Source organism: Cucurbita moschata, unplaced genomic scaffold (genome assembly GCF_002738365.1).
Source record: "Cucurbita moschata cultivar Rifu unplaced genomic scaffold, Cmos_1.0 Cmo_Scf00047, whole genome shotgun sequence".
NCBI classification, from domain to species: Eukaryota; Viridiplantae; Streptophyta; class Magnoliopsida; order Cucurbitales; family Cucurbitaceae; genus Cucurbita; species Cucurbita moschata.
Genome location: NW_019268563.1, coordinates 1,301,393 through 1,327,428, shown reverse-complemented (window position 1 = coordinate 1,327,428; position 26,036 = coordinate 1,301,393). Strand labels below are relative to the sequence as shown.

Genomic DNA, 26,036 nt, shown 5'->3' with positions numbered 1-26,036 from the left:
TTCCTTTTTTTTTTTTTTTTTTTTTTTTTGTACAAAAATCAAAAGTCAATGTTAGCCTTTTACGTCTGGTCCAAATCTCAGATTTTCCAACATTCGTTTCATATTATTATTATTATTATTATTTTTCTCCCAAAAATTAACATTTGTTTTTTACTATTTTTGTTTATCTACTTTCTTTTATATTTTTTACTTTTCTTCATTGTAGTTAATTTATTTTTTAATTTTTAAATTTTGTAGGAGCGTACCCGGGTTGAATCGATGGAATCTTTTAAACTAACTCGAAATTTGAGTTGATCGAATTGGTGACTTGAGCAACCCGGAATAAAATTCATAACCCAACGTTCAAATTTTGAGTTAGATTGTTAAATTATTATTTTTTTAATTTCTATTTATCTACCATAACTAAAACCTAATAAAATCTCGTCCGTTACAAATATCAAATATTCTTAATCCACGCACTAATCTTACAAGTAAGGAAGGGTTGGATTAGGTTGTAAGCCTGTTTTTGGGTTAGTCGGGTTAGTTGGGTTGACTTAATTAAAAATGTCAACGCCTTTTGAATTAGGTTGTAACCCTGGGTTAGTCAGGTTAGTTGGGTTGACTTAACTAAAAAATGTCAACACCTTGGACTGGTTGAGCAAGTTGCGTTAACTCAACTAAAAAAAATGTAACTCTGTCAACTCACATGAATTTTTTATTTTCTAAAAATTTAACTCAGCTTACACTGAAAAGAATTTTATGAGTTTTTTTAATTATTTAAAAAAATCATACTTATTCACGGTACATATTATATTAGTAACTAAGCATTATAAAGTTAAAATGTCTAATATTTACAAGTCATACTGTATTACTAACATCTTTAAAATTATTAAATATTCTTATTTTTTTCAAAAATAAAGTAGTGTTTTGTCCCATTAACCCGACTAAAAAAAGTCAACTTAGAAAGCAAACAAAATTTTTAATTACTATGGTAAATAATGGTGTGCCTGGTGAAACAACTGTTCAAACTTTTAATAAATAATATTGTAAATAATATTACGTATCTTTCAATTTTTTATATCAATTTAAAGTAAAAAAATTCGACAACATTTATGGAAAATATTTTAATTTAAAAATAAAAATAAAAATTTTCAAAATCTACTAACATAATTAGAATATTTTCAAATATTTAATTTAATTTAATTATAACATGACATAATAAACATATTTACAAAGATTTGGAAGATCAGTATGGACAAAAATATTAGGATTAAATTGGAAATTTTATTTAATAAATATGTAATAAATAAAGGTTTAAACGGAATTTTTTTCAAAATAAAAAGCCGAGAAAATAGTCCAAATAAGTAGGAAATTTTGTTTAATTTAATTTAATTTTGGTTTTTTATTTTTTTATTTTAATTTATTTTTAATGTTCTTGTCTTTTCAATTTTGGTGGCTAAATTTTTGTCCATTTCTCGCAACAATTGCTTTTAATTAAATTTTATATATTTTAAAATTTTAATTTATTTTCTTTTCTTTAAAATAAAAATGAAATAAAATTGAAAATAATGGTGAGAGAAACGTGGAAGGGGGGAGGGGTATTTTGGGTATTAAAAAGGGACAGTACAGGGACAAAGAGGTAACTCAGAGACGCATTGAATAGCTGCTCAGAATGAGAGGTCCATCCAACGGTCGTCCTTCCTCTCTTCCAATCTGAACGTCTCTGATTTCCCCATATTTTTTTAAAATAGTTTAATTTTAAAAAAAAATATTTGACGTCGACGCCACAGTTATGATCTTCATTTTTTTTTTCCTTTTTTTTCTCTAACAATTTTATTTCTTTAATTAATTAAATAATTAATTATTTGATTTCCCTTTTCTCTCTTTCTGTTCTTCTTCTGTTGGGGATTGTGAAACTCGAAGATCGGATCCAGCGCTTTCTCTCGCTTTCCAAACCCTAAAACCAGAAGAACCAGAAGAAGAACAAGAACCAGAAGAAGAGGAAGAAGAAGAAGAAGAAGAATACCGAAGGTTTTCCACCTTTTCGCCATTGACGTTTCTTTTCGATCTGTTCGTTCTTCAATTCTTGAGTTTTTTCTGCGCAGGTTTTCGTTTGTTTCCGTTTTATCCATGGACTTTACTGCGATTCAAACCAGTTGAGGACGAACGAGCAATAATCTCAGGTGAGTTTTTCGTCCTTTCTTCTTCAAATATATTTGGAAAGCAAACGAAGCTTCTCGCAATAATCTCAGATTGAATCGCTACTTTCAACGTTGACGCTCATTTTAGTTTTGATTTTTATGTTTCATTGTTTTCTGTTCCACTGTCGCTCTCTCTCTCTCTTTTTCTTTTTCTTTTCCTGAAATCTGTGTTGTTGGAACCTATTTTGGCCGATCAGATTCTTCGCTTTTGTTTTTTTCCTCTCTTTAATTTAATCCGTTTCACAAGAATCCAATTCCATGGCTACATATGTGTCTGTGTGTGTGTGTATATATATATACATTTTTTTTTTTTTTTGTTTTTTTTGTTTTTCAGTCGTTGAAGAAAAAACGGAAAGTGATTTGGTAATAGAAGAATGTCATCGTCGAATTCACCATGTGCGGCGTGTAAATTTCTTCGGCGAAAATGCACACAAGAATGCGTGTTCGCGCCGTACTTCCCACCGGATCAGCCGCAGAAATTCGCTAATGTTCACAAGGTGTTTGGCGCAAGCAACGTGGCGAAACTTTTGAATGAGTTGAACGCGTCGCAGCGTGAGGACGCAGTGAACTCATTAGCCTATGAGGCAGAGTTTCGTCTGCGAGACCCAGTGTACGGATGTGTCGGCCTTATCTCTGTCCTACAACACAAGCTAAAGCAAATGCAAAGCGACCTGTACAATGCCAAAAAGGAACTGGCCAGTTATGTTGGCCCTCAAGCAATGATTCCAATTCTTCAGCCTTCCACTGCCATTATGACCACTAACCCTCAAGGACCCGTCACTAGCCCTTCCTCCTCCGTCCTACTTCCTTACAATATGTCCCCCATGTTTGGGATTCCCTCTTCTGGCGGCGGTGGCTCCTCCCAACAGATGCTCATTCGTGAGTCGCCCCATCAACAACAACAACATCAACACCAGATACAGCAGCAGCAGCAGCAGTTGTTTGAGGCTCAGCAATTGGCTGCGGCAGTAGCGGCCAGAGAGCAGCAAGAAATGTTCAGAGCGTACGAGCAGAAGCAAACCCAGCAGCAGCAGCAGCAGCAGCAGCAGCAGCAACAGCATTCTCCTTCCCAACGCCAACACGAGCTCTTGAGGTTCAATGGGTTTGACCCGGCTGGTGTTGGTGCCGGTGCCGGTGCCGGTGCTGGTGGGTTTAATAATCAGATGAATTCGCCTTCAGATTTGACATTGGGAACTTTTCCCGACAATAGCTACCAAATTCAAACGCAACCAGAACACTCCCATTCCCATTCCCATTCCCACCATCATCATCCGCTTCAAGTACAGCTATTTCCTCAACCTCAGCAAACTCAGCTTGACCAATCACAGCAACAGCAGCAGCAGCCCCATCCACACCGATCGCAGCAAATCCACAAGCCTGAAGCTACTGCAGATGATGGTAGGAATATTAACATTGGACCCTCTTGTTGATTCTTTTTTTTTTTTTCTAATGAATTTTCTCGTCTAGGTATTAATTTTTTGTTGTTACATTTTAGCATCTGGTTTATGATATATCCTTGTGCATGCCCCAAGGTCTTTTTTGTTTTTGGATGGTGATTAAGACAAGACTGTTTCATGGGAGGGTTTAGTTTTAATGGGTCGGAGCATAGAGCATGCACAGGAGGATAGTTCTTAAACACTAGATGCGTTTTGCATTTATGAATCCATTTTCATGCTCTTTTTTTTTTTTTTCTAAAAAAAAAATAATGGTATTTTTAAGCTCTGTCTGATCGATCTGATGATGCCTTTTTTCTTTTTTTTTCTTTCTTTCTCACAAATGGTGCAATATTATTTGGTAGCAGCAGAAAGGCTAATTTACTGTTTATTGAATAGAGACATGAGAGAGGGGGCTGTGTTGTTGGGGGTCCTAGAAGAGGAATTATTGTCTTTTCACTGCCATGGGATATGTCTCAGTCATTGCCTATAAATGGAACCCCCATTTCAGAAACTAAACTCCCCATTCCTTTCTTACACTGTTTCTTCCTCTTTCAATACCATTTTTTGTTGCTTAACAAACAGGACAGATCTTCTATTATCTTGTAGGCTACACCACACTCTTAGCTGTTTCATTCTTCTTATATGTCTGCTTCTTATTGCATTCAAACAACTCAAATAGTCAAAGAGTGCATTTGCACCCTAAAACCCCCCTCCACTCCGTTTGGGGCCAGTATCCTTACTAGCACACTGTCTCGTGTCCACCCCTTTGAGTCTCGACCTACTCACTGACACATTACCTGGTGTTTGACCTTGATACCATTTGTAACCGCCCAAACCCATTGTTAGGAAGAGATTTTCACACCCTTATAACGAAGGAATGTTTTGTTGTACTCCCTATGGGAGTGGGATCTAAGAAAATGTTTATTGATTTGTAAGAGGGGTGAAGGCAACCCAGCAGCAGCAGAGCACGTGCAGGAGTAGAAACTTGAAGTCGTAGCTAGGGGTAGCCCTTGATTACAATATGGGGGTGGGAAGAATTCTTCTTCCTTGAAAAGTTTCCTGTTTTTGTGTTGTTTATTAATTCATTCATTCATTCATTCATTCATTCATTCACATTGGGATCCGTTGAATGAAGCCAAGGAGTGAGTGATGAAATGAAATAGAGTTGGGGGCATTGGAACTGTAATAGATAGATCACGTTCATACAAAGAGAGACAGGGGGGGTGAAGAGGGATGAAGTGTGTTGAAAAGGGATGGAAGTTTATAAAAGGATATGCATGTGCGTTGATGTTTAAAATAATGGGGGTGGGAGATCCACCAAATTCACATCGGAAAACAAATATTAGATTAATTAATATTGAATCAAAGTAAATACCGTCGTTGTGGCATCCAATGAATTTGCTGCAAGTACCATCCACTTGCCTCTTCCTCTCTTCCTCCTCCATTAATGTTCTTCAATCACAAGTTTCTTCCCACTCCATTTTTCGATGATTTCTTTTTTATTTTATATATATATATTTATATATATATATATATAGAGAGAGAGAGAGTCAACTAGTTCATATTGTGAAATTGGAGATTCAGTGTGCTAGGTTGCTGTTTTAAGAAGACTGAGAATTTTGATTTTTTTTTTTTTTTTGTCTAAAAAAGAAAACACTAAATAGGTTAAAAATACTTTTGGGTCGTTGCAATTTAATCCATGTGTAAGGAGTTTTATTAATATTTTGTTTTCAGGGTTTCGGGATTAAATGATTACTTATTAGAGAATATAGGGACTAAATTATTAGAAATTTGAAGGGTAAGAATTAAATAATTAAAAACTAAAGTTTAAGGACTATATTGTTAATTTCATAAAAGTTCAGGATTTAAAAGAATCTCGTTCGGACCATTTTTTAATAAATTACGAGACGTTAAGGCACAAATCCGAACACAAGATTCATTTGGTATTAGACTTCATTGTGAGAAACTGACATGATTCGAGCAAAGTCGGTATAACATTAGACAACATTTCAAGCGAGTTCATTGGGTTTTTGTTGGTGATGTAAGTAAACATGGAGTCAAATACATGCACCATTCCCTCCCTTAGATCGATGCATGCGAGCAACTAATACCTTCCAACGACCTAACCCACCCACCCACACAGTTCCATCATGGCCCATGTCCAGCTTCACCCATGCGCCTCAATCCGCTAACAACCCAACCCAATCCAACCCTTTATAATAACCCGACCCACGAAGATTTCAAAATTTGAATTGGGTTATGAAGCCTAGGGTTAATAAGTTGGTGGGATTAATAATTCTGTGTTTGGGATGCTAGAGTTGTCCGAAGTTTTAAAGTCTTTGTAGCATAAATCCAACGTTAGCAAAACTTAAAATGCTCTATTCAAGCTGTTCTCAACCTTATCTTCCCTCTATTCTTTCTACAAATTGTAGGTTTACTTCATATGAGTCGAAAGGAACCAATCTCACATCTTTCATTTCAAGCTTAAGGAAGAATTTCAAAGTTCGAAGATTTTGGTTTGATACAAGTCTCTTCAGCTCTCGATTTCTCCAGGAAAGTTGTTATTTGAATTTAGAGCAAGCTTTTTAGGTAACAATCTTGAACTCTCGTGCCTTAATTTTCAAATATTTAAATATTTCTCTAGCTTTTTGTTCATTACAAGAAATAGATATTTCAACACTTTTCGCTAAAAAAAATGTATTTTATATAAGTTAAACTATACTCATTTTAGGGTTGACTTTAAAGATGTTTACGAGGTGGGCCAGGGACGGGGAAACCTTTCCCATCTCCATCCTCGCCTCCTTTTTCATTCCATGTTCCCATAATATTTTTCGTTTATTTTTCTGGGGATCGGATTCTTCACAAATAAATTTTTTTATATTTTTATTTTTTCCTGTAAAAATAGTTCTTTTCTAATAATATCATTTCCATTTTACAATATAATTTTTTTTATATAGAAAATGTAACAAAAAAATCTAATATAAGATGATGATCCATTTGTAAAAAGTGATACCGAGTCGAGTTGGGTTGAACAAATTTTTTAGATCAACCCAAGTTCGGGTTGGTTGAATTGGTAACTCAGCCCAACCCGAAAACTTTCGCAACCCAACCCAACCCAATCTTCTATTTTGAGTCGTTAAAAAAATTAATTTTTAAATTTATTTATTTATTTATGGTTGAGAAATGAGAATGCTGAAAATTATGGTCGGTACCCTTAATTTGTGGAACATGTTCAAAATACAATTAGCTCAAACTCTCAACTCGAGTCGGCCCAAAGGCCCATACTCAGAACCCCAAGCTCCACTCTGCATAAACCCTCGTACAGCTTGTTGCTCCGCTCAACTCCTCGCTATTCCGGCTGCCATTGTTAATATCTCCGACCGATCATGGCCAAGTGGTGGCGCTCCACCGGAACGAACCTTAGGTTGTTGGCGCTTTCCAGCGCTAGATCGGAACCGTTTCCATTTTCATCATCTCGAGCTGCTTCTTACCATACTATCCAAGCCATCCCCAGAGAGTGCAGCGGCAGCAGAATTTCAACCAGAGATAGAGCGCAGGGAAGAATCCCCGCCGTTGTTTTCAGTCAACAACTCCTTGAGAAAAACTCCATCCACGGATCGCCGTCGCGGAAGCATCTGCTCACTGCAGAGCGGAAGCAAATCCACTCCATTCTCAAGTCCGTTGAGCTCCCTTTCTTTTGCTCCACTAGGTTACAGCTCCAAATCCGTGCTGGTTCTGGATCTTCAGTCCTCCTTGAATCAGGATCAATCCTTCCAATCAAAGTAAGCCATTCGTTTGTCTCCACCGGTTTGTTTGTGTTTAATTCAACTTGATTTTTCTTTCATTTTCTTGTTATGGAGTGATTGCTTGGGATTTTTCAGGTTCACAGGGATGAAGAGACCGGGAAGATCTTGAATATGGTGTTTGTATGGGCTGAGGAAGGCTCGGAGTTGAAGGTAGATGTGCCAATTGTTTTCAAAGGGGAAGAGACTTGCCCCGGTCTTCAGAAAGGTAACCAACGAAGATATCTTACTTTAATTCTCAACCTGACGCAGTCGTATTCTTGGTTTCTTAGAGCAAGATATAAGTAGTCGTAGTCTTGTGGAATTAATTTACAAAAATAAGGCGAAAGTGCAATTGTCTAAGAATTTGTGTCCTTTTTACACGGTGTTATCAAAATTCCCCCTGGAGGGTGCTTTCACCGAAGAGGAGGTAGGGAAGGGGATTAAGCTTTTGGACCCCGATAAAACTCCGGGGACTGGATGGTTTTACCTCCGAATTCTTAAAAAAATGTTGGAACATTCTGAGAGCAGATGCATGAGAGTGTTCCAAGATTTTTTTAGAATGAAATTATCAACGGAAACTTGAATGAAACATATATCTATTTGATTTCAAAGAAATGATTACTTTTGCCCCATAAATCTTTTGTTGGAGAAGTTCTATCATATAACATTATAAGATTTATGATTACTAGGCAGCATATAACATTTGAGAGGGATGTTAGATTCTTGATACATTCCTCATGACAAACGAGTTAATAGACTGTTGGAAAAGGAGGAAACAAACTGGTGTAGACATCAAACTTGACCTAGAAAAAACCTTCAGTTGGACTTTTCTCGAGGCGCAAAATGGTATGGTGGATAAAAGGTTGCTTCTCATCCACAAATTTCTCCATCATCATCAATGGAAAGTTGAAAGGAAAAATCTAGGCTACTTTGGGTCTTGGACAAGAGAATTTACTATCCCTTTTTCTTTTCATATTGATAATGGATTGCCATAGTTGCTTACTCACCTAGGCAGAATACTAAGGCATACAAAGGGCTTTTAGGTTGGTAACAAAGACTTAAAGTATCGACCACTTCTAGTTTGCTAATGACACAATCCTCTGAGTGTTGATAACATAATTCTTTTCTTTGAATTAACAAATGTCCCCTCCATAAAAACATGTTTGAGAAGGTAAAAATCTTCGAGAAGTTTTTGGGACAAAACATCAACCTTCAAAAAACAGGGATGATGGACATTAATGTTAGCATAAAGGATATCAAAGACTTTGTCAACAAATATGGTTTAAAAAGCGTGAATGATCGAATGTACCTAGGATTACCCTTGAATGGGAACCCCAAATCCTTCTCTTTTTGGAAGACCATTATTGAGAAAATAAAAAATAAAAAGTTACCATTATGGTCATCATTTTAAACTTCTAATGCGCAAGGCTCACCCTAATACAAGCTACACTGTCCAGCCTTCCCACGTACTATATGTCTCTATTTGAAATGCCTCTGAAGTGGCTATAGAAAAATAAAGATCATTGAGAAACTCTATGTAGAAAGATGACCCACACCTTGTGATATGAACCAAGACCAAGAAATTTTCATACCTCAAGGTCCAATTACAAGGACAAGAGCCAAGAAGTTACAACGAGTTTTAGTCACTTATATTCAAGCTAGGATGAGCTCATCAAAGAAAATTGTAGAATACGTTGAAGTCCTTCCTTACACGCGATGCAAAGTTGAGCTTCAAGATATAGATGAATTAAATGCATTTTAATTTGCATTTAATGAATTCATAGTTGAATTTATGAAACTTAGTCCAAGGATGGTTACTAGATAGCGCATTTCTTTTATTGAATTATTTTAATAGTAATTTCAATATTTGTTTATCATTAAGCTAGTTTTAATATGAGAGTTAAGGTTATATTGTAACCCACATATCTCACTATATTCCATCATTAACCAGTCCTTTTAATATGGAGGTGGTGTATTTCTCATTAACTAGCCATTTTAATACGAAGGTTATGTACCTATTTAATTCACATAGGTTAAGGTTGTCAAAGACCATATAAAGTGTTAGATCTGGGTCTTATCTATATTTTGTTTTCCCTAAGATCTTCCAAATCGTTTTTTTTAATGGTAAATTGATTGGATTTTGAAAATATGTCACAAAATATAGCCTTTTCAACCTTAATCTACGTGAGTTAAATACACACTTAACCTCCATATTAAAATTGCCAGTTAATGAGAAAATATGGTAACCTAGAACTTCCGACTAGTTAATGAGAAAAATATGGTAACCTAGGTGGGTTATAATATAACCTTAACTTCTATGTTAAAACTAGCTTGAATGATTAACAAATATTGAAATTACAATTAAAATAATGCATAAAAGAAATGCTCTATCTAGTAACATCATTGGACTAAGTCCCATAAATTCAACTATGAGTTCATTAAATGCAAATCCATTTAATGAACTCATAGCTCGAATATAAGTGACTAAAGCTCGTTGTCACCTCTTGGCTTTCGTCCTTGTAATTGGACCTTGAGTTATGGAAATTTCTTGGTCCTGGTTCATATCACCTTGTCCGATAGAATACTATAAACCTTCCAGTAAACAAGGGAGGACTCGTCCTATATTTGATAAAGGAGAAGAACAAAGCTCTCCTCTCGTCAAACGAGCACAAAGGCGCCTCCTTGTGTAGAAATCATATAAAGGCTAAATATGCTCCTACGTTATGGACAAGCCACAAAGGAGTCACGGAAGTATATAAAAAAGCTCCAAAACCTTATCACCATCTGCATTTGCCAAAGATTGGGTGATGGAGGAAACTCATCTTGCTGGATTAACCCTTAGATTGACAACACCACACTAGCCTTGCGGTATCCTCTTTTGCATAGATTCTCACAATGCAAAATGGCCACGACCAAAGAAACATGAAAAGACGTTAACAAAGCTAAGAAATGAATCGAATTAAGCCTTGACTTTACCTCAATTGTATTGTCTAAAAAATCAGTCTCGTTGAAATGGTACCTTGCATTGACGGGGTCTTCCCCACAAAGTCTTTGACGATGGATATGGAGGAAAAGGTAGAAGCAATAAACCCCTCACTAGCAAAGGCAATATGTAAAGAAAATCATCCTTAAAAGGTAAAAGTTTTTTCTATGGAGAATGGTGCATAAAGCCCATTAGCACAACTAGAAACTTATAGCAAAGAATGTCGGACATTATTTCCTAATTGGTGTCCATTATGCAAGAAAGATAATGAATCACAAAACCATTTATTTATGCAGAGTGTCACAACCATACTATGAAGAGAGTAGGTTGTGACCCTCATATAAAGGCAGATAAGGTGGCAACACGGAAGTGGCGCCCAACTAGCCAAGCAAGGGCTGAGGTAGACAAGTATCATGATGCAACTGAGGAGGACGGTGCATCATTTAACACATCACTAAGATGTGCATGAAAACCCAAAATGAGACATAGGCAAGAAAGAGGTAACAGTGTTGACGTGAGTGTCAAAGATAGGCTTGGTAAGGTCAGGTAGGGCCTTGGGCCTTAATCTCAAAAGTCAGGGTTCTAGAGGACATTCAGGAATGTGGCTTTGGAGTTAAGCCCATCCATATGAAGTATGAATGCTCACGAAATTCGATATCAATCAGACATCGGATGGACGTTTCACGACGTCGTTTGACTGTTCGCCAAAATCACGTCTACTCCAGGAAGACTGAAAATGACTCAAAACGTACCTTAGGGGGGCATGATGTTAGCTCTCCACCACCCCTGGGCCCTATGGCCTAAGCGAGCTACCCTGTGGCACATATGTGTGTCACAGTGAGGGTGAGCGTTGCAAGATGAGTGTCTCGGATGACTTCCTTTGAATGGGTCTTTCAAAGACAGTGTCAGACGACACGGATGTGCCGATATGTGCCCCAGTCCATGTGTTGGAGGTCGGATCATACACCTGCTATCCTGTATAGAGTCCGTAAATGATATGACATGGACACAAGAGGGTCCAATACCTCGATAGGCCCGGATGGATGGATGTTCGAGATGTCCTGATGTTATGAGAGACAAATGGGTCCGTTCTTGATGAGCATGACCGAGCAAGCTAAGTTGGCTGATGACTTTTCGGGACTTGGGATGACATCATGACATGAAGACCATGTTAATTGGAAACCCAGATGATGTTGGGACATGACGTTGCTTACGAGAGACCTTGGTCCGGTTAAAGACAAGGTCGAGGCAGAGGACTTGGTCTATTGTGGAGGCAAGTCAAATTGAGTTGCAGATGATTGAATATGCACGCACGCATAAACGACGTGTGTGGCCCCGCTGGATGAGCTTGATTACACACAAGTTGTGTTCGGTGGGTAAAGACAACCTCACCTAAGGCCCGAAAAAGCCACAAAGACGGACGACAAATGAATATGGGGACTTGAGTTCCCCTCAAGGCTTGTCGTGAGCATGTCAAGATCACAACACCACGGCGTTGAAAATGTACGACCGTGACATGGTATACACTTATGACTTTTGGACAAAAATTCTCAATATTTTTAGATGGCGTCTCACTTTTTCTAAGTATGCAAAAGAGTTATTAGATATGACCTTAATGAACTACACATTTAAGAACGAAAAAGCCTTGTCATGGACAAATCTCATTAGGGCTTCCCTTTTGGAGTCTATGGAAAGAATGAAATCGAAGAGTATTCACGGGGAAACACAGACATATACTAGGCTTTTTGAAAATGTTGTTTACAACGTCATTTCTTGGTGTAAACTTTTGCTTCCTATAGTCATACTTCCCTTGTTGTATTGAGAAGGTACTTTGTAAGCATCATGGATAACATATCCCTTTGGTAAATTTCAAATATTAATGAATTTTTTTCCATTGAGGAATTAGTTTATTGAATCCAGAAAATATACTTAGCCGTCTGTGCACTTCTTATTGTTGCCAAGGTGACCCCGAAGTTTTATCTTAAGAGAAGCAAAAAAGTTAGTTGTAATTGGTTTCGCAATTTGGTCCCATCACTTTGACTTTCCTTTACTGTACAAAAGCGCACACCCCACTTTATAGTTCCAAGAAATTTCCCAAGACAAGATATCATAAAACGCAAAATAACTATAAGAAGGCTTCCCAACAAAAACTAATACTAGAGGGTGTCTAATTCTTAAATTGTTCGGAATAATACTCCAAGAAGCTGTGCAATATTTAATCATCTCAAAGCTTTCTTTCCTCCTGGGTTGCTCGAAGATTCTCTGTTTTCAAGTCTAAAGACCTCACAGAAAATAGCTTTAACCAATTGTTGATTCCAGGAACTTTAGCTTTCGTTTGTAATCTATGCCTCAGAGACATAAAAATGTTGTTTTTAGCTATTAAATCATATACTTAATATGAGAATCCAACTCGGGAATGCTGTGAATGTGAACTTAAACCATGATAGTTTCTACATCTCAGGTGATTGTGGAGTTCATTGAGACTTGAGAGTTTGCATCGACTACATTTCTTTAGTTCTTACTTCAAAGTATTTTGTACCATTTTTGTGAGCCATGTTAGACCCTGTTAGTCATTAATGATAAGCAATGATCTTAAGATGCATTGGCTGATGAGCTGTATCATGAAGCATTGACGTTTTGGGAAATATATGACATTTTCTGAAGTTCAAACTATGAACTATGGCCAAACTTAGGTAGATGCACCATTAGCCTTTTCAACTTTTGTTCTCTAATAATGGTACCCTCTGGCCTGCAAGGCTTTTGCAAATTTGCTGTCTGTTGAATTTGATAGCCACAGTTCAGTTAATGATTATGCTGTTTAAACATGGTAAATAAAAGAAGGTCTTGATTGCTATCTGATCGTAGCTAGGATGATAAAGAGTTGGACAATTGATATGGTATAATTAAGCAAAACTTGTATTGTGGTCTTTGTCTGCCTGTCAACTGTTCTTCTGAAGTCTGATACCTTACTTTTGTGGAAAACAGGAGGTCAACTGAATAGGATAAGAACTAGCCTAAGATACCTTTGCCCGGCCGAGCACATTCCTTCCAAGATTGAGGTGGATGTAAGTAATCTGGAGATTGGGGAGAGAATTTTCATTCGCGATATAGACGTCCATCCTTCCTTGAAGCTACTTAGCAAGAACGAAGTCATGCCTATTTGTAAAATAGTCACTACAAACCTGAAACCGGCCATCACAGAAGCTTCATTGCCTTCATGACTACTACGGATTCATTGGCATGTAGGTTCAGAATCATTTGGTATACTAAACAACTTATGGTTGAAGAGGCCAAAGAATAACATCCAGTTGGCTTCAAGTTAATCACAACTTATGGTTAAATTGTTATGTTCTTTGTATAAATTTGGAACCTTTTTTCCTGTTTCGATTCCTCGCTTTACTGACTTTTGATTTGCAAGCTGAGAATTTTGCTGAAGCTCAGGTTCATATTAGCTCAAGAGACCTCTTTCCTGCTGGATAAAAATTATCAGAGAAGATAAATGCTTAAAGAATTATTTATTACTGTAGGAAGGAAAAGGAATAATGATTGCACTAGAGATAAAACTGTCAAATTAATGGCCATTGCTAATTCTGAAATCTGTTTTGGTCTTGAAGTCTTTATATTCGCTCTCTACTTTGCTCTATAAATGACTTCTCTTGGTTCTTGTTCTTGTTCTTATTTTATTACATGCTATCAACATGATCATCTTCTACCACTTTACTTTGTTAAAGGTAGATTGTGTTGTTTTTGTGATTTGTGTTACGAACATTTTATGCATGCATTGTATATATATTATGGAGGCGTTGAGCGGAGTTATTAAGTACTGAGTTTTGTTGAGTTTAAAAGGTTTAAAAAGTTATTTTATCTGTGGAGTAAAATAATGTGTGGGTTGAGGTGTTGAGTTGTTTAGTTTAGATTAAGAAAGTTTGTGTATTTAATGCAAAATTGTTTAGTTTGAGTTTAGAAAGTTATTTTGATTTCAGAAAATTGTGTTGGGAATGTTAAGAGTTATTTAGCATGATATATAAGAAAGTTGGTGTTTGGAGTACATAATTATTTGGTTTGAGTTCTTTAATATAAAGTCGAGCTTTGTTTATTATATATCTTTTTTTTACGCTTTAAAGAAGTCTATAGAGTCTATTCATGTTCTAAAATCCACTGTTACCATTTTTCAGTGTCAATTGGCATAGAATAGAATGTAGAGAGAATTTATTAGCTCTCTATCAGTGAACTCAGACGTTCATTATGAGTAACAACGTACTATGAGTTGATTGTCAATTGAGAACGTAGATTGTATGCGACAACAACCACACAAAATGTATGGTAGGGATAGCGTACTCGCCAAGTTGAGAATGAAAAATAGACCGAACAACTCCAACTGTGAAGCCCCAGTGGCAGTCGAAGGAGGTTCGACGCCTCTAAGGTGTGGGTCAAGGCTCAAGAAGACCGACACCGAGGTTGGCTAAAGGCCTACATGGCTGACCCCTTGGTTGGTATAAGGCCACCGAGCTATGTCTTGAATCTATATTTCAAGGAAAGCTAGATTCTAAGGAAATCGATTGAATAAGCTGGCTATTGATCTCATCAACAATGAGAAAAGTGGTGGCGAGTGATGCTCCCAACATAACACATTATGACCTACATCAGAGATTCAATAAGTCAATCTACCACTGTAATAGTCTAAATCCACTGCTAGCAGATATTATCATCTTTGGACTTTTCCTTTCAGGCTTCCCCTCAAGGTTTTTAAAACACGTCGACTGTGGAGAGGTTTCCACACCCTTATAGAGAATGTTTCGTTCTCCTCTCCAACGGATGTGGGATTACATAATCCACCCCCTTTAGAGCCCAATGTGAGATCTCACATTGATTGGGGAGGAGAACGAAACATTCTCAAAACCTTGAGGGAAAGCTCAAAAGGAAAAGCCCAAAGAAAACAATATCTGCTAGCGGCAGGCTTGAGCAGTTACAAAAAGTTATAATGATAACCTTGTACTCACATTGGAGGGAAGCTCGAAAGGAAAAGCCCAAAGAAAACAATATCTGCTGGCGGCGAGCTTGAACCGTTACAAAAAGTTATAACGATAACCTTGTACTCACATTGTTACATGGCCAACAAGGCTGCGGAGAAGGATAGTCATGAAAATCCTTGGCCAAAAAGCTCCATCCAGATGAACAGTGAAGTCAAAAGTATCTCAAAGCTCAATGAATCATGAATTTTAGGAACCGTTCTTCAAAGAATGTTCCCTTTAATTTCATATCTCAATCATTGGCTTCAAGAATTGTGGTATCAAGTACATAACCTGCATTTTTCATCTGCACAGTTAATTCATTCAAAGCTAAATAAATTAAATCACTCTCCTCATGGACTCTGTCTCTTGAAACAAACACATGAACTTCACCGTTCACCTCAATCCAACTCTGTCCAGGTTCTTTAACTACACCATTAACATCCATTTTCAACCTCAACCTCTTCACATCTCCCCACATACTTTTAGATGCAAAAATATTCGAAAGCATAATATACGATCCACTGTCCATGGGGTCGATCGAGATTGCCATCGCTGCAGCATGTTTTGCTAACTCGATGTTGCCGAAAACTCGGCATGCACTGAGCAAGCTTCTCCATACTAATGCTGCAGGTCTTATTGTCATCTTCTCAATGAATTCTCGAGCTTCAGATAACCGACCTGCTCTACCCAAAAGAGTAACGACCGAAGCGTAATGTTCCATTCCTGGTTCAATTCTATATCTGGCCATTGAATTGAAATGTTGAAGGCCATCTTCAACAAATCCAACATGACTGCAAGCTGTTAGAACACTCACAAAAGTGACATAATTGGGAGTTATGTCATTGTTCATCATTGTTTCAAACATCCTAAGAGCTTCGTCTGCTTTTCCATGTTGTGCATACATTGAAATCATCGAGTTCCAGCATGTCGTATCTTTCCATACTGAGGAGGAAAATGTTTTTTCAGCTTCTTCCACACTCCCACACTTAGCGTACATATCGACAAGGGCATTCGTGATGAAAGCGTCTAATCCGAGACCCATCTTCAAGACTTGATTATGGAACTGTTGACCATGCTGGAGACTTGCCAGGTTGCTGGCTGCTGTAATCAGGGCTGCAAAAGTAAACTCATTTGGCCTTTCTCTTGAAAATTGTAAATCCGTGTATAGTTCGAAAGCCTCCTCACTTTCGAATTGTAGGTTATACCCAGAAAACAGTGCATTCCAAACAACAATGTCTTTATTAGTTGTCTCTTCAAACACATACCTAGCATCTCTAATGCATGAACATTTAGAATAAACATCTATAAGAGCACTGCTAGTGAACTTATCTAAAGAGACCCCATATTTGATGGTAAGGCCATGGATTTGCTTGCTCAATTGCAAGCAGAATAATGCAGCTGACATACCTAGAAGGCTTACAAATGTTAAAAAGCTTGGTGAAACATGTTTTACCCTCATCTCACGGAAGATTTCCAATGCTCGATCCAAGTACTCTTGTCTCGAGTATCCTTCAATCATTGCATTGTACGAGACCACACTGTGACTAGTCGTGCCATCAAAGACTTGTTCTGCATCGTCCAAGGAATTGCATTTTGAATACATGTCAATTAAAGCATTTATCACAAAGTTATCATGTTCAAGACAAACCTTAATAATATAAGAATGTATTTGTCTTCCATGTTGTAAAGCATCAACTGAACCACATGATGTAAGAATGCTTGAACAAACATACTCATCTGGCTTCCATCCCATTCTGAACATTTCACTACCTAGTTCCACAGCCTCCCAATCATATGAATTTTGCATGTACCCGGATATCATGGTAGTCCAAGAAATAATATTCTTGAAATCCATTCGATCGAAAAGTGCTTTCCCAGCTTTCACTCTACCACATTTTGTATAGAAATCTATAAGAACGTTATATGTCGACACATCCATCTTTGTTTCTCTTCTCAGAACATGAGCATGAATTTGCTTACCGCCTTCCAGAAAACCAAGCATTGAACACGCATTTAGAACGCTAGATAGCACATATTTATCAGGCACAACATTACTTTCTCTCATTAAGTTAAACAATTGCAATGAAACCTCACTCCTTCCACTTTTTGTGTACCCTGTAATAATAGCAGTCCAAGTCACAGCACTCTTCATGACTAAACCATCAAATATCAATCTGGCTTTTTCTATCTCACCGTGTTTTGCATACAAGTCGATCAACGAAGTTCCTACATAAACATCCTCATCAAATCCTGCTTTAACAATGTAACTATGGACCTGGGAGCCAGGTTCACCACCATCACGTTGAACACAAGCTCTGATAGTGCTAGCTAAAATATATTCATTCAGATTATGATCCGAGGTCCTCCGAAATTCCAAGAAATATAGCAATGCTTTTTCGTTATAGCCTAATCGAGTATACATAGAAACCACTGAAGACCAAGATACTAGGTTTCTATTAGGCATTTTGTCGAACAATGTCCCTGCATCAAAAACACTCCCAATTTTGAAATATGAATGCAGGAGAAGGTTTGATAAAAACACATCAAATTGTAAGCCCCACAAGACAACTTGACAATGAACTTTCCTGTAGTATAAAATCGATTTGTTTGAAACAGGAACGAGCAACAGATTGGCAAGTGCCTTCCCTTTCACTCGTACATTTAGGGAAGAGAAAGAAGGAAGCACTGGTTGAACAGGCGGCGCAGTAGAACTACAAAATTTGCAACTTCTCAACTTGGTAATTGGAAGATGGGTCCAATAGATATTGAAGAAAAAATGGCGTCCCATAATTCTTATAAAACAGGCAACTCATGGGCATCTAGAGAATTGTATTTTACGCATTCAAAGAAACTCCAATCATTCTCTTCCTCCCCACCATTGTCTCATCAAATAAATGATTTAAAACTTGTAGAAGAACATGAATCATTGCTTCACGAACAAACACTGATTAAAAGCTAGTAAGTTGTAGCCATATACTTCATACATAATAAGCTTAATAGCCACTATTTTTCAAGCAGAAGAACAGAAAAACCTATTATCCAAGCTTCAATGACCGTGTTCATAAATTGGAGGCTGAGGGCTTGGGCGAGTCAATTGGACTTAGTTTCGACTAAGCTCCATTCAACAGAGAATTCAGAACACACTAATTTCAGTAGGCAATGTGGAACCAGAACCAATCTACCTCAATTTCGATGACCGGAGCCTGAGAATTCGTCGTCGCTGGCACCGGCACGGCAAAAGGTAATGTTTTACGTATGGGGTTTTTTTGGGTTGAAAATTAGGAGGGAGCAGGGGGGCTCCAACTTACTTAGCAAACGAAGCCATACGAAGCCAATATGGCAGCCTATCACGAACATTAAATACATTTGTAACCGATGTTAGTAGAAATTATTTGCTTCAATCTGTTATGTGTTGTTGTCAGTCTCACAGTTTTAAAATATATGTATTAGATAAACGTTTCAGCATTATAATAAAAAATGATTTGTTTTCCTCTCTAATCAATTGGAATCTCACAATCCATCCCCTCAAGCCCGGTGTCACGGTCATGCTCGTCCAAGGCGTGTTGTCTGTGCCTGCATGCCCATGACAAGCCAAACCCTTTATGTCTTCTCATATTTATGTCCAAGGCGGTGTCACGGTCATGCTCGTCCAAGGAAGTATGACGCTTCAGAAATATCCCTCAAAATGGGGATACGACTAGTTGTCAACTTCTCCCTACCCAAGGTTATATACTATGAGTAGTTATTATTTCTCTCTTGCTTGCGTATATAACGTCTCTTTCAAAAATCTCTCTCTACCCTCGTTTTCTAAAACTTTCTCTTAAAATCGAGGCCAGAGGCTCGAGCATGTCGCTTGGTCGTAGGCGACGCAAGAACGAATTGGCTTAGCTCACTTGTCGTTGGAAAGTGAGTACTGCACAATCACAAGTCCGTTGCCATCAAGAGTGCGATTGTGACACCTGGGACTTGGAGCTATCGTCCTCGTTGGCACACCCGATGTTTGGCTCTGATACCATTTGTAATAGCTCAAGCCCACCGCGGACAGATATTGTTTTTTTTTTATTATTTTATTTTTCCTTTCGAGCTTCCCCTCAAGATATTAAGGTGCGTCCTTTATAGTTATATAACATAACTGGTACTCATCCAGATACTGCCCTACTCGTATTTTAGTCATGCATATTCTGTTTCTAGCTTAGCATAATACATAACACAACATGTTTGTTGGAAATCCCAACCTAGAGGCATAATGGTAATTTTATCGAATGTCTCGAAGATTTTAGTTACTAATTTAACATTTATGGCAAATAAATATAATTTATTTTAAATAATTTAAAATTTTCTTAATTTTAAAAGGCTTTTAATAAGTATTATAAGTTTTTGAAATTTTTAATTTTGTACAAGTCTAATTAATATTTTATAAAACTTTCTTTTTATTTTTATTTTATTTTTTTATTTTTTTTATTTTTAATGTAGGCAACATTAAGAACGTTTCATGATTTGGATACCTTATTACGGTGAAGTTGGATATTTTAGATTAGATGTTTCTCAATATTTATGTTTAGAAGAACAAACATTTCACTCGATTAAGGTAACATATTTTCGAGCTAACAAATCACTAACCCAAATCGTGAAAGCCAAATAATTAATAATTAGCAAAAACCGAGAGCCCGGGCTCTCAGTCGTCGTCTTTTTATCTTTGCAATCCGTCGTCAAAATTCAAATAACTAAAAGAAATTAACCAAAAAGTATAGTTTCATAGTGTCACGATCTTACTATGAAGAGAATAGGTTGTGACCCTCACGTTGGGACAAGAGAAACGACGCTCTTCAAATGGCGCTCATCCGGCCATGCAAAGGCCTAGACGAGTGTCATGATGTGACTGAAGAGGACGAACGATTATCTAACGCGCCACATAAAGTGACCATTGAAGAGAAGATGAGGCAAAAGTAAGATAAGGGCAACAAGTGGCAAGAGTGTCAAAGATAGGCTTGTTGAAGGTGGGGGAGCCTTAACCTCGAAAGTCGGGGTTCCAGAGGAAATTTGGGTACGTGGTTCTAGAGTTAAGTTCGTCCATATAAAATATGAAAGCTCACCCAATTTGGTGTTAATCAGGCACTGGACAGACTCTCTACGACACCATATGTCCGTTTTGCCAAAATCATGTCTACACCCACTAGTTTGGAAATGCCTCAAATGTACCTTAGTGGGAGGCAAGTAGTCATCTCTCCACCACCCTTACGCCCAGTGGCCTAAGTGAGCTATCTTGTAATATATGTGTGTTACAGTGAGGGCGAGCGTTGCGAGACGAGTATCTCAGGCAACTTTCTTTGAAATGGGTCTTTCTAGGACAGTATCGGGCAGCATGGGTTTGTCGGTGTTGCACCCTAGCCCGAGTGTTGGAAGTTGGATTCTGCACCTGCTATCTGCTACCATATTCGTAAATGACATGACATGGGCACGGGAGACCCAATGCCTTAATAGAACCCAAATGGATAAATGTTCGGGATGTCCTGATGTTATGAACAACATGTGGGACCGTTCTCAATGGTATGACCAAATGAGCTACGATGGCCAACAACACACCGCAACTTGGAATGATGTCAAGACTTATATGCCATGTTAATTGGGAGCCAAGATGATGTTGGATGCAACGTTGCATTGAGAGACCTTGGTGCAAAGTAGAGGTGAGGTCAAACCGAATGACTTAGCGTAGTGTAAAGACAAGTCGGTTGTGCCACAGACGATTGAACATGCAGGCGCAAGTAGCATGTGTGGGCGAACAAACTTAGATTCCGCACCAGTAACATTTGGTTGGCTAAGACAAACCTCACTTAAGTTTCGTATGGGAGCCCACCCTAAAAAATTCAGTTACATTAGGTATATATATATATATATATATATATATATAATATGCTGCTAGAACAATGACACGTGTAACGAAATTATTGGAAAATCTCCTTCAATTGTGGCGGCAAAATACTTATCCTCCGGAGTCCAAACCGAACTCAGAAACCCCAAAATCGAACCATGCTGGACGTAGCCACCGCTGGCTCCACCTATTCCTCTGCTCTCTCCTTCCAATTTCGCCGTTCAAAGTCCTTCAACATCCCCCATCAATGGCGGATCAGAGCTTCCTCTGCTGCTTCCACTGTTGATCTCACCGCTCTTCAATCCGCCATCGACAAGGTTCATTTCCTCCGTTTAATCTCATTTCTCTACAAATTAAACCTACCATTGTTGCCCGAATCGTATTGTGAATGAACATCTTAATATCATTTCTGCGCCATTGTTCACTTACACAGTTTCTTTATATATATATATATATATGCAGAAAGATAGTAACGCCGTTAAGGAGGCGCTGGACCAGTTGAGGGAAGTTGGTTGGGCCAAGAAATGGAGTTCTCAGCCGTATGTCTCCCGCCGTACGGTCAGTCTGCAGTTCTTCTTCTAGGAAACTGCTATCCATTACCAAATTTTTGCCAATTTTACGTATATATTGTTGATTCTCTGTACACCAGACTACTCTCCGGGAGCTGACAACGCTTGGAATTAAAAATGCGGAGAATCTTGCTATTCCTAGTGTCAGAAATGATGTGAGTTCCTTATTAACATCCTTGCATTTTTTGTTCTGTTTGTTTATCTTTTAGCATTTTTGGTCTTGAGATGTCAAAGCGTTGGTACTCCCAAAGATAATATTAGATTGGAGTTTTATCGTTATTGTAACCGTCCAAGCCCACGGCTAGCGGATATTGTCCTTTTTGGGTTTTTCCTTTAACGTTTTTAAGACGCGTTTGCTAGGTAGAGATTTCCACACCTTTATAAAGAATGCTTCATTCCCCTCTCCAACCGATGTGAGATCTCACAATCCACTCCCGTTCAACGCCCAATGTCCTCGCTGACACTCATTCCCTTTCTCCCACCAATGTGGGACCCTCCAATCCACCCCTTTTGAGGCACAACGTTCTTGTTGACACACCGCCTCGTGTCCATCTCCTTTGGGGCTCAGCCTCCTTGCAAGCATATTGCCAGGTGTCTGGCTCTGATACCATTTATAATAGCACAAGCCCACCGCTAGCAAATATTGTCCTCTTTGGGCTTTCCTTTTCAGGCTTCCTCTCAAAGTTTTTAAAACGCGTATACTAGGGAGAGGTTTCTACGCCTTTATAAAGAATGCTTCGTTTCCCTCTCCAATCGACGTGGGGTCTCACAATACACCCCCCTTCGAGGTCTAGCATCCTTGCTGACACACCGCCTCGTGCCTACCCCTTTGAGGCTCAGCTTCCTCGTTGGCACACCGTTCGGTGTCTGTCTCTAATACCATTTATAACAGTCCAAGCCCACCGCTAGTAGATCTTGTCCTCTTTGGACTTTCCCTCGAGGTTTTTAAAACACGTCTGTTAGGGAGAGGTTTCTACATCCTTATAAAGAATGTTTCGTTCCCCTCTACCACCAACGTTGGATCTCACAGTTATAATGCTTCAATCAATTGGTCTGTTTTCTCTGTTTGCATATCAAGTTTCTTGAAATTTATGTGGATTTTGTGCTCTCAACACAGGCAGCTTTCCTTTTCACTGTGGTGGGTACGACTGGATTCTTGGGCGTCCTTGCAGGGCAGCTTCCTGGGGTAACATAGACAGCATCTTTTGTTGCTTAACCTGTTTGTTCTTGTACTTTATAATCACCTTTTAACCAATGAGCTGTTCCTTAATCTTATCGTGAGGGCAAACTCTTATTGAAAATTTGGATTCATAATAGGATTGGGGCTTCTTTGTGCCATACTTGATTGGCAGCATATCGCTAATTGTTTTGGCTGTTGGAAGCATTTCTCCTGGGTAAAATTTCACTTGAAGTGTGTAGCCATCTCACTTTTCTCGTCCATGACATTTTGTATGTGCCTTTCCTTTCTCTTAGGCTTCTTCAAGCTGCCATAGATGGCTTTTCATCATTTTTTCCTGATTATCAAGAACGAATTGCTGGACATGAAGCTGCACATTTCTTGGGTAAAGTCTTGTATGAAACGTAATCATGAGTTATGTCTAGTTCACTTGGATCTAATAAGGAACTCCTTTGAATTTTAGTTGCTTACTTGCTTGGACTTCCTATTCTGGATTATTCACTTGACATTGGAAAGGAGCATGTCAATCTCATTGACGAAAGGCTAGAAAAATTGATATATAGTGGTCAGCTTGATGATAAGGAACTTGACAGGTAAATGGCTGCTTACCAATATGAACGGTCGCAATGTTATCCATCAAGCATGTAACGCCCTGAATTTTAGGAAAATATGTTTTATAATCATTAGAAGATTAGATTGAAAATTTGAAATCAAAATTAGAAAATCTTATCGGTATTGGAGATTGAATTTAAATCCTATGGAGTTATCTTTGAAAACTTTTATTGAAATGTCTACTCCCTTCCAGGCTCAACCTTTTCGCTGGCACATTATCCGGTGTCTAGCTTTGATACCAACTGTAACAGCCCAAGCCCACCGCTAGTAAATATTGTCCTCCTTGGGCTTTCTCTTTCGGACTTCCCTTCAACGAGGTGGATTGGATTGTGAGATTCCACATCGGTTGGGGAAGAGAACGAAACATTCTTTATAAGGGTGTGGAAACCTCTCCCTAGTAGACGCATTTTAAAATCTTAAGGGAAAGTCCGGAAGGGAAAACCCAAAGAGGACAATATCTACTAGCAGTGGACTTAGGCTGTTACAAATGGTGTCAGAGCTTTGAGCAGTGTGCTAGTGAGGATGCTGGGCCCTGTAAGAGGTGGATTGTGAGATCCATTGGTTGGAGAGGGGAACGAAACATTCCTTATAAGGGTGTGGAAACCTCTCTCTAATAGACACGTTTTAAAAACGTGAGGCTGACGGCGATACATAAAGGGTCAAAGCGGACAATATTTAGTTGCGGTAGACTTGAGCGGTTATTGATGCTAGTAGGAGCAAATAAGCATGAATTGCAAGTTTTGTAGCATTTTGATTTCAGGTTGGCAGTGGTGGCAATGGCTGGACTTGCATCCGAAGGTTTAAAATATGACAAAGTGGTTGGCCAATCTGCTGATCTCTTCACTCTGCAGGTTTCAGATTGCTATTAAATTCATGAAACAGATCCTTTACATCTGTCCCGTTAGCAATCTAACATTTATCTATACATGTTTGTTCCATCAGAGGTTCATCAATAGATCAAAACCAAAACTTGGTAAGGATCAACAACAGAACCTGACCAGATGGGCTGTAAGTATCACGACTCTGGATAGCTTCTTAAAATCTTTTTGTTCAACAACTTTAGCCTTTGCTAAAGATATGTTTAGTCCCTAAAATCTAGTGTGTTCTTTTTTTCAAATTCGTGTCCCTTACGTTTTCTCTCGTCGTTCGTAAATGTTAATATGAGCTAATGGGAAGCGTAGATGACATAATACTTAGAAATTTTGAGTTTTCTCCTAGTAGATGTCTAGTTTTTACTCTAAATTTTCATGAACTCACTTAATATGATTCTCTACAAGTTAATCATTGACTAATTTTAATATTCATTTACATGTTAAAATACGACGAACTAAGTCGAGACTTTTTAAGCAATAGTGACTAAATCGTAAGAAAAACGCTGAAACATTAGGATCAAAAGCTTATATCCAGCCTGAAAAGTTTTTTTAAAAAGGTCATTATTAGTTATTGAATACTAAAGCAAATCCCTTGGAGTTTGCTGTAGGTTCTATTTTCTGGTTCCCTTCTGAAGAATAACAAATCCATATATGAAGCCCTCATCAAAGCAATGTCAGAGAAAGCATCTGTAATAGAATGCTTTGAAGCGATTGAGAAAGGTGCGTAATTGATTCGAACTTCTGATCTTTCTCGTTGGGTTCTTAATTTTTAACGAGTATCATTTTTTATTATACTGGAGGAGAGTGCTACATTCTCTTGCCCCTGTAACATTTCCAGGACAAATGGATAATAAATCAATAGCAGTCATATTTCTAAAGAGGAGATCATTGTAGATAAATTTGGTCTAGTTTTGGTTGTATTTCTGTTCATCATTGATAGTATTTCACACATTTCACTTTGAAATTTGATGGACTTAAATGATCTTACATGGAGAAATCAATGAGAGATAAGTTCCAAGAAAAACATATTGAATATGAAAATTACTCAAAACAGTTTCGTAGTAAAATATACTCGATAAGTGATTCTACTGTTGAAAAATATATTCACATACAACATGTATCATGTCCGTTGGGATCTAAATTCGCGATTATCTTTGGACTTTACTTTCATTTTTTAGTTGGGTTGGATGCATAGTACTCTTGTATATACATTCTATGCCCATGCATTATAAGATCCTACATTAGTAAGAGAGGAGAACGAAGTATTTCTTATAAGGGTGTGGAAACCTCTCCCTATAAGACGCATTTTAAAACCGTGAGGCTGACAACGATACGTAACGGGCCAAAGCGGACGATATTTTCTAGGGCTATTACATGCATGTAAGTGCATTAGGTAGGCGTGTTAACATACCTTTTAGATCTAACTATGGGCAAGTGCATGCTCACGCTGTAGAAATCGACAGAAAATAAAGGAACACGAATAATATTATGGGTGTACATGTCTATTCATAAGCATACAATATACATGCCCCACATTTTAA

The 26,036-nt window shown here is 38.0% G+C and overlaps 4 protein-coding genes and 1 long non-coding RNA gene across 5 annotated transcripts; 4 read left to right on the top strand and 1 right to left on the bottom strand.

Annotated features, from left to right (window-relative positions):
• Window positions 1-1,883: 1,883 nt before the first annotated feature.
• On the top strand, window positions 1,884-3,725 carry LOC111434896 (LOB domain-containing protein 36-like). Its single transcript, XM_023072227.1, has 3 exons — window positions 1,884-2,010; window positions 2,085-2,162; window positions 2,515-3,725. The coding sequence occupies exon 3, from the start codon at window positions 2,555-2,557 to the stop codon at window positions 3,608-3,610; it is 1,056 nt and encodes a 351-aa protein (XP_022927995.1). The 5' UTR covers window positions 1,884-2,010; window positions 2,085-2,162; window positions 2,515-2,554; the 3' UTR covers window positions 3,611-3,725.
• Window positions 3,726-6,911: 3,186 nt separating this feature from the next.
• On the top strand, window positions 6,912-13,819 carry LOC111434985 (50S ribosomal protein L25). Its single transcript, XM_023072331.1, has 3 exons — window positions 6,912-7,398; window positions 7,498-7,627; window positions 13,370-13,819. Exons 1-3 carry the CDS (start codon window positions 7,003-7,005, stop codon window positions 13,603-13,605), a joined length of 762 nt encoding a protein of 253 aa, XP_022928099.1. The 5' UTR covers window positions 6,912-7,002; the 3' UTR covers window positions 13,606-13,819.
• On the top strand, window positions 9,929-13,044 carry LOC111434986. Its single transcript, XR_002709014.1, has 2 exons — window positions 9,929-10,513; window positions 10,544-13,044. It is a non-coding gene; the product is annotated as an uncharacterized LOC111434986 (long non-coding RNA).
• A 1,756-nt stretch (window positions 13,820-15,575) lies between the features above and the next one.
• Window positions 15,576-18,818, bottom strand: LOC111434943 (pentatricopeptide repeat-containing protein At4g39530). The gene has a single exon (XM_023072272.1). It carries the CDS (start codon window positions 18,182-18,184, stop codon window positions 15,647-15,649), a length of 2,538 nt encoding a protein of 845 aa, XP_022928040.1. The 5' UTR covers window positions 18,185-18,818; the 3' UTR covers window positions 15,576-15,646.
• A 2,552-nt stretch (window positions 18,819-21,370) lies between these two features.
• LOC111434945 lies at window positions 21,371-25,373 on the top strand. The gene is made up of 10 exons (XM_023072274.1): window positions 21,371-21,582; window positions 21,728-21,823; window positions 21,915-21,989; window positions 22,952-23,020; window positions 23,152-23,228; window positions 23,308-23,396; window positions 23,475-23,604; window positions 24,384-24,474; window positions 24,566-24,631; window positions 25,104-25,373. The coding sequence occupies exons 1-10, from the start codon at window positions 21,424-21,426 to the stop codon at window positions 25,221-25,223; spliced, it is 972 nt and encodes a 323-aa protein (XP_022928042.1). The 5' UTR covers window positions 21,371-21,423; the 3' UTR covers window positions 25,224-25,373.
• The last annotated feature ends 663 nt before the right edge of the window (window positions 25,374-26,036 follow it).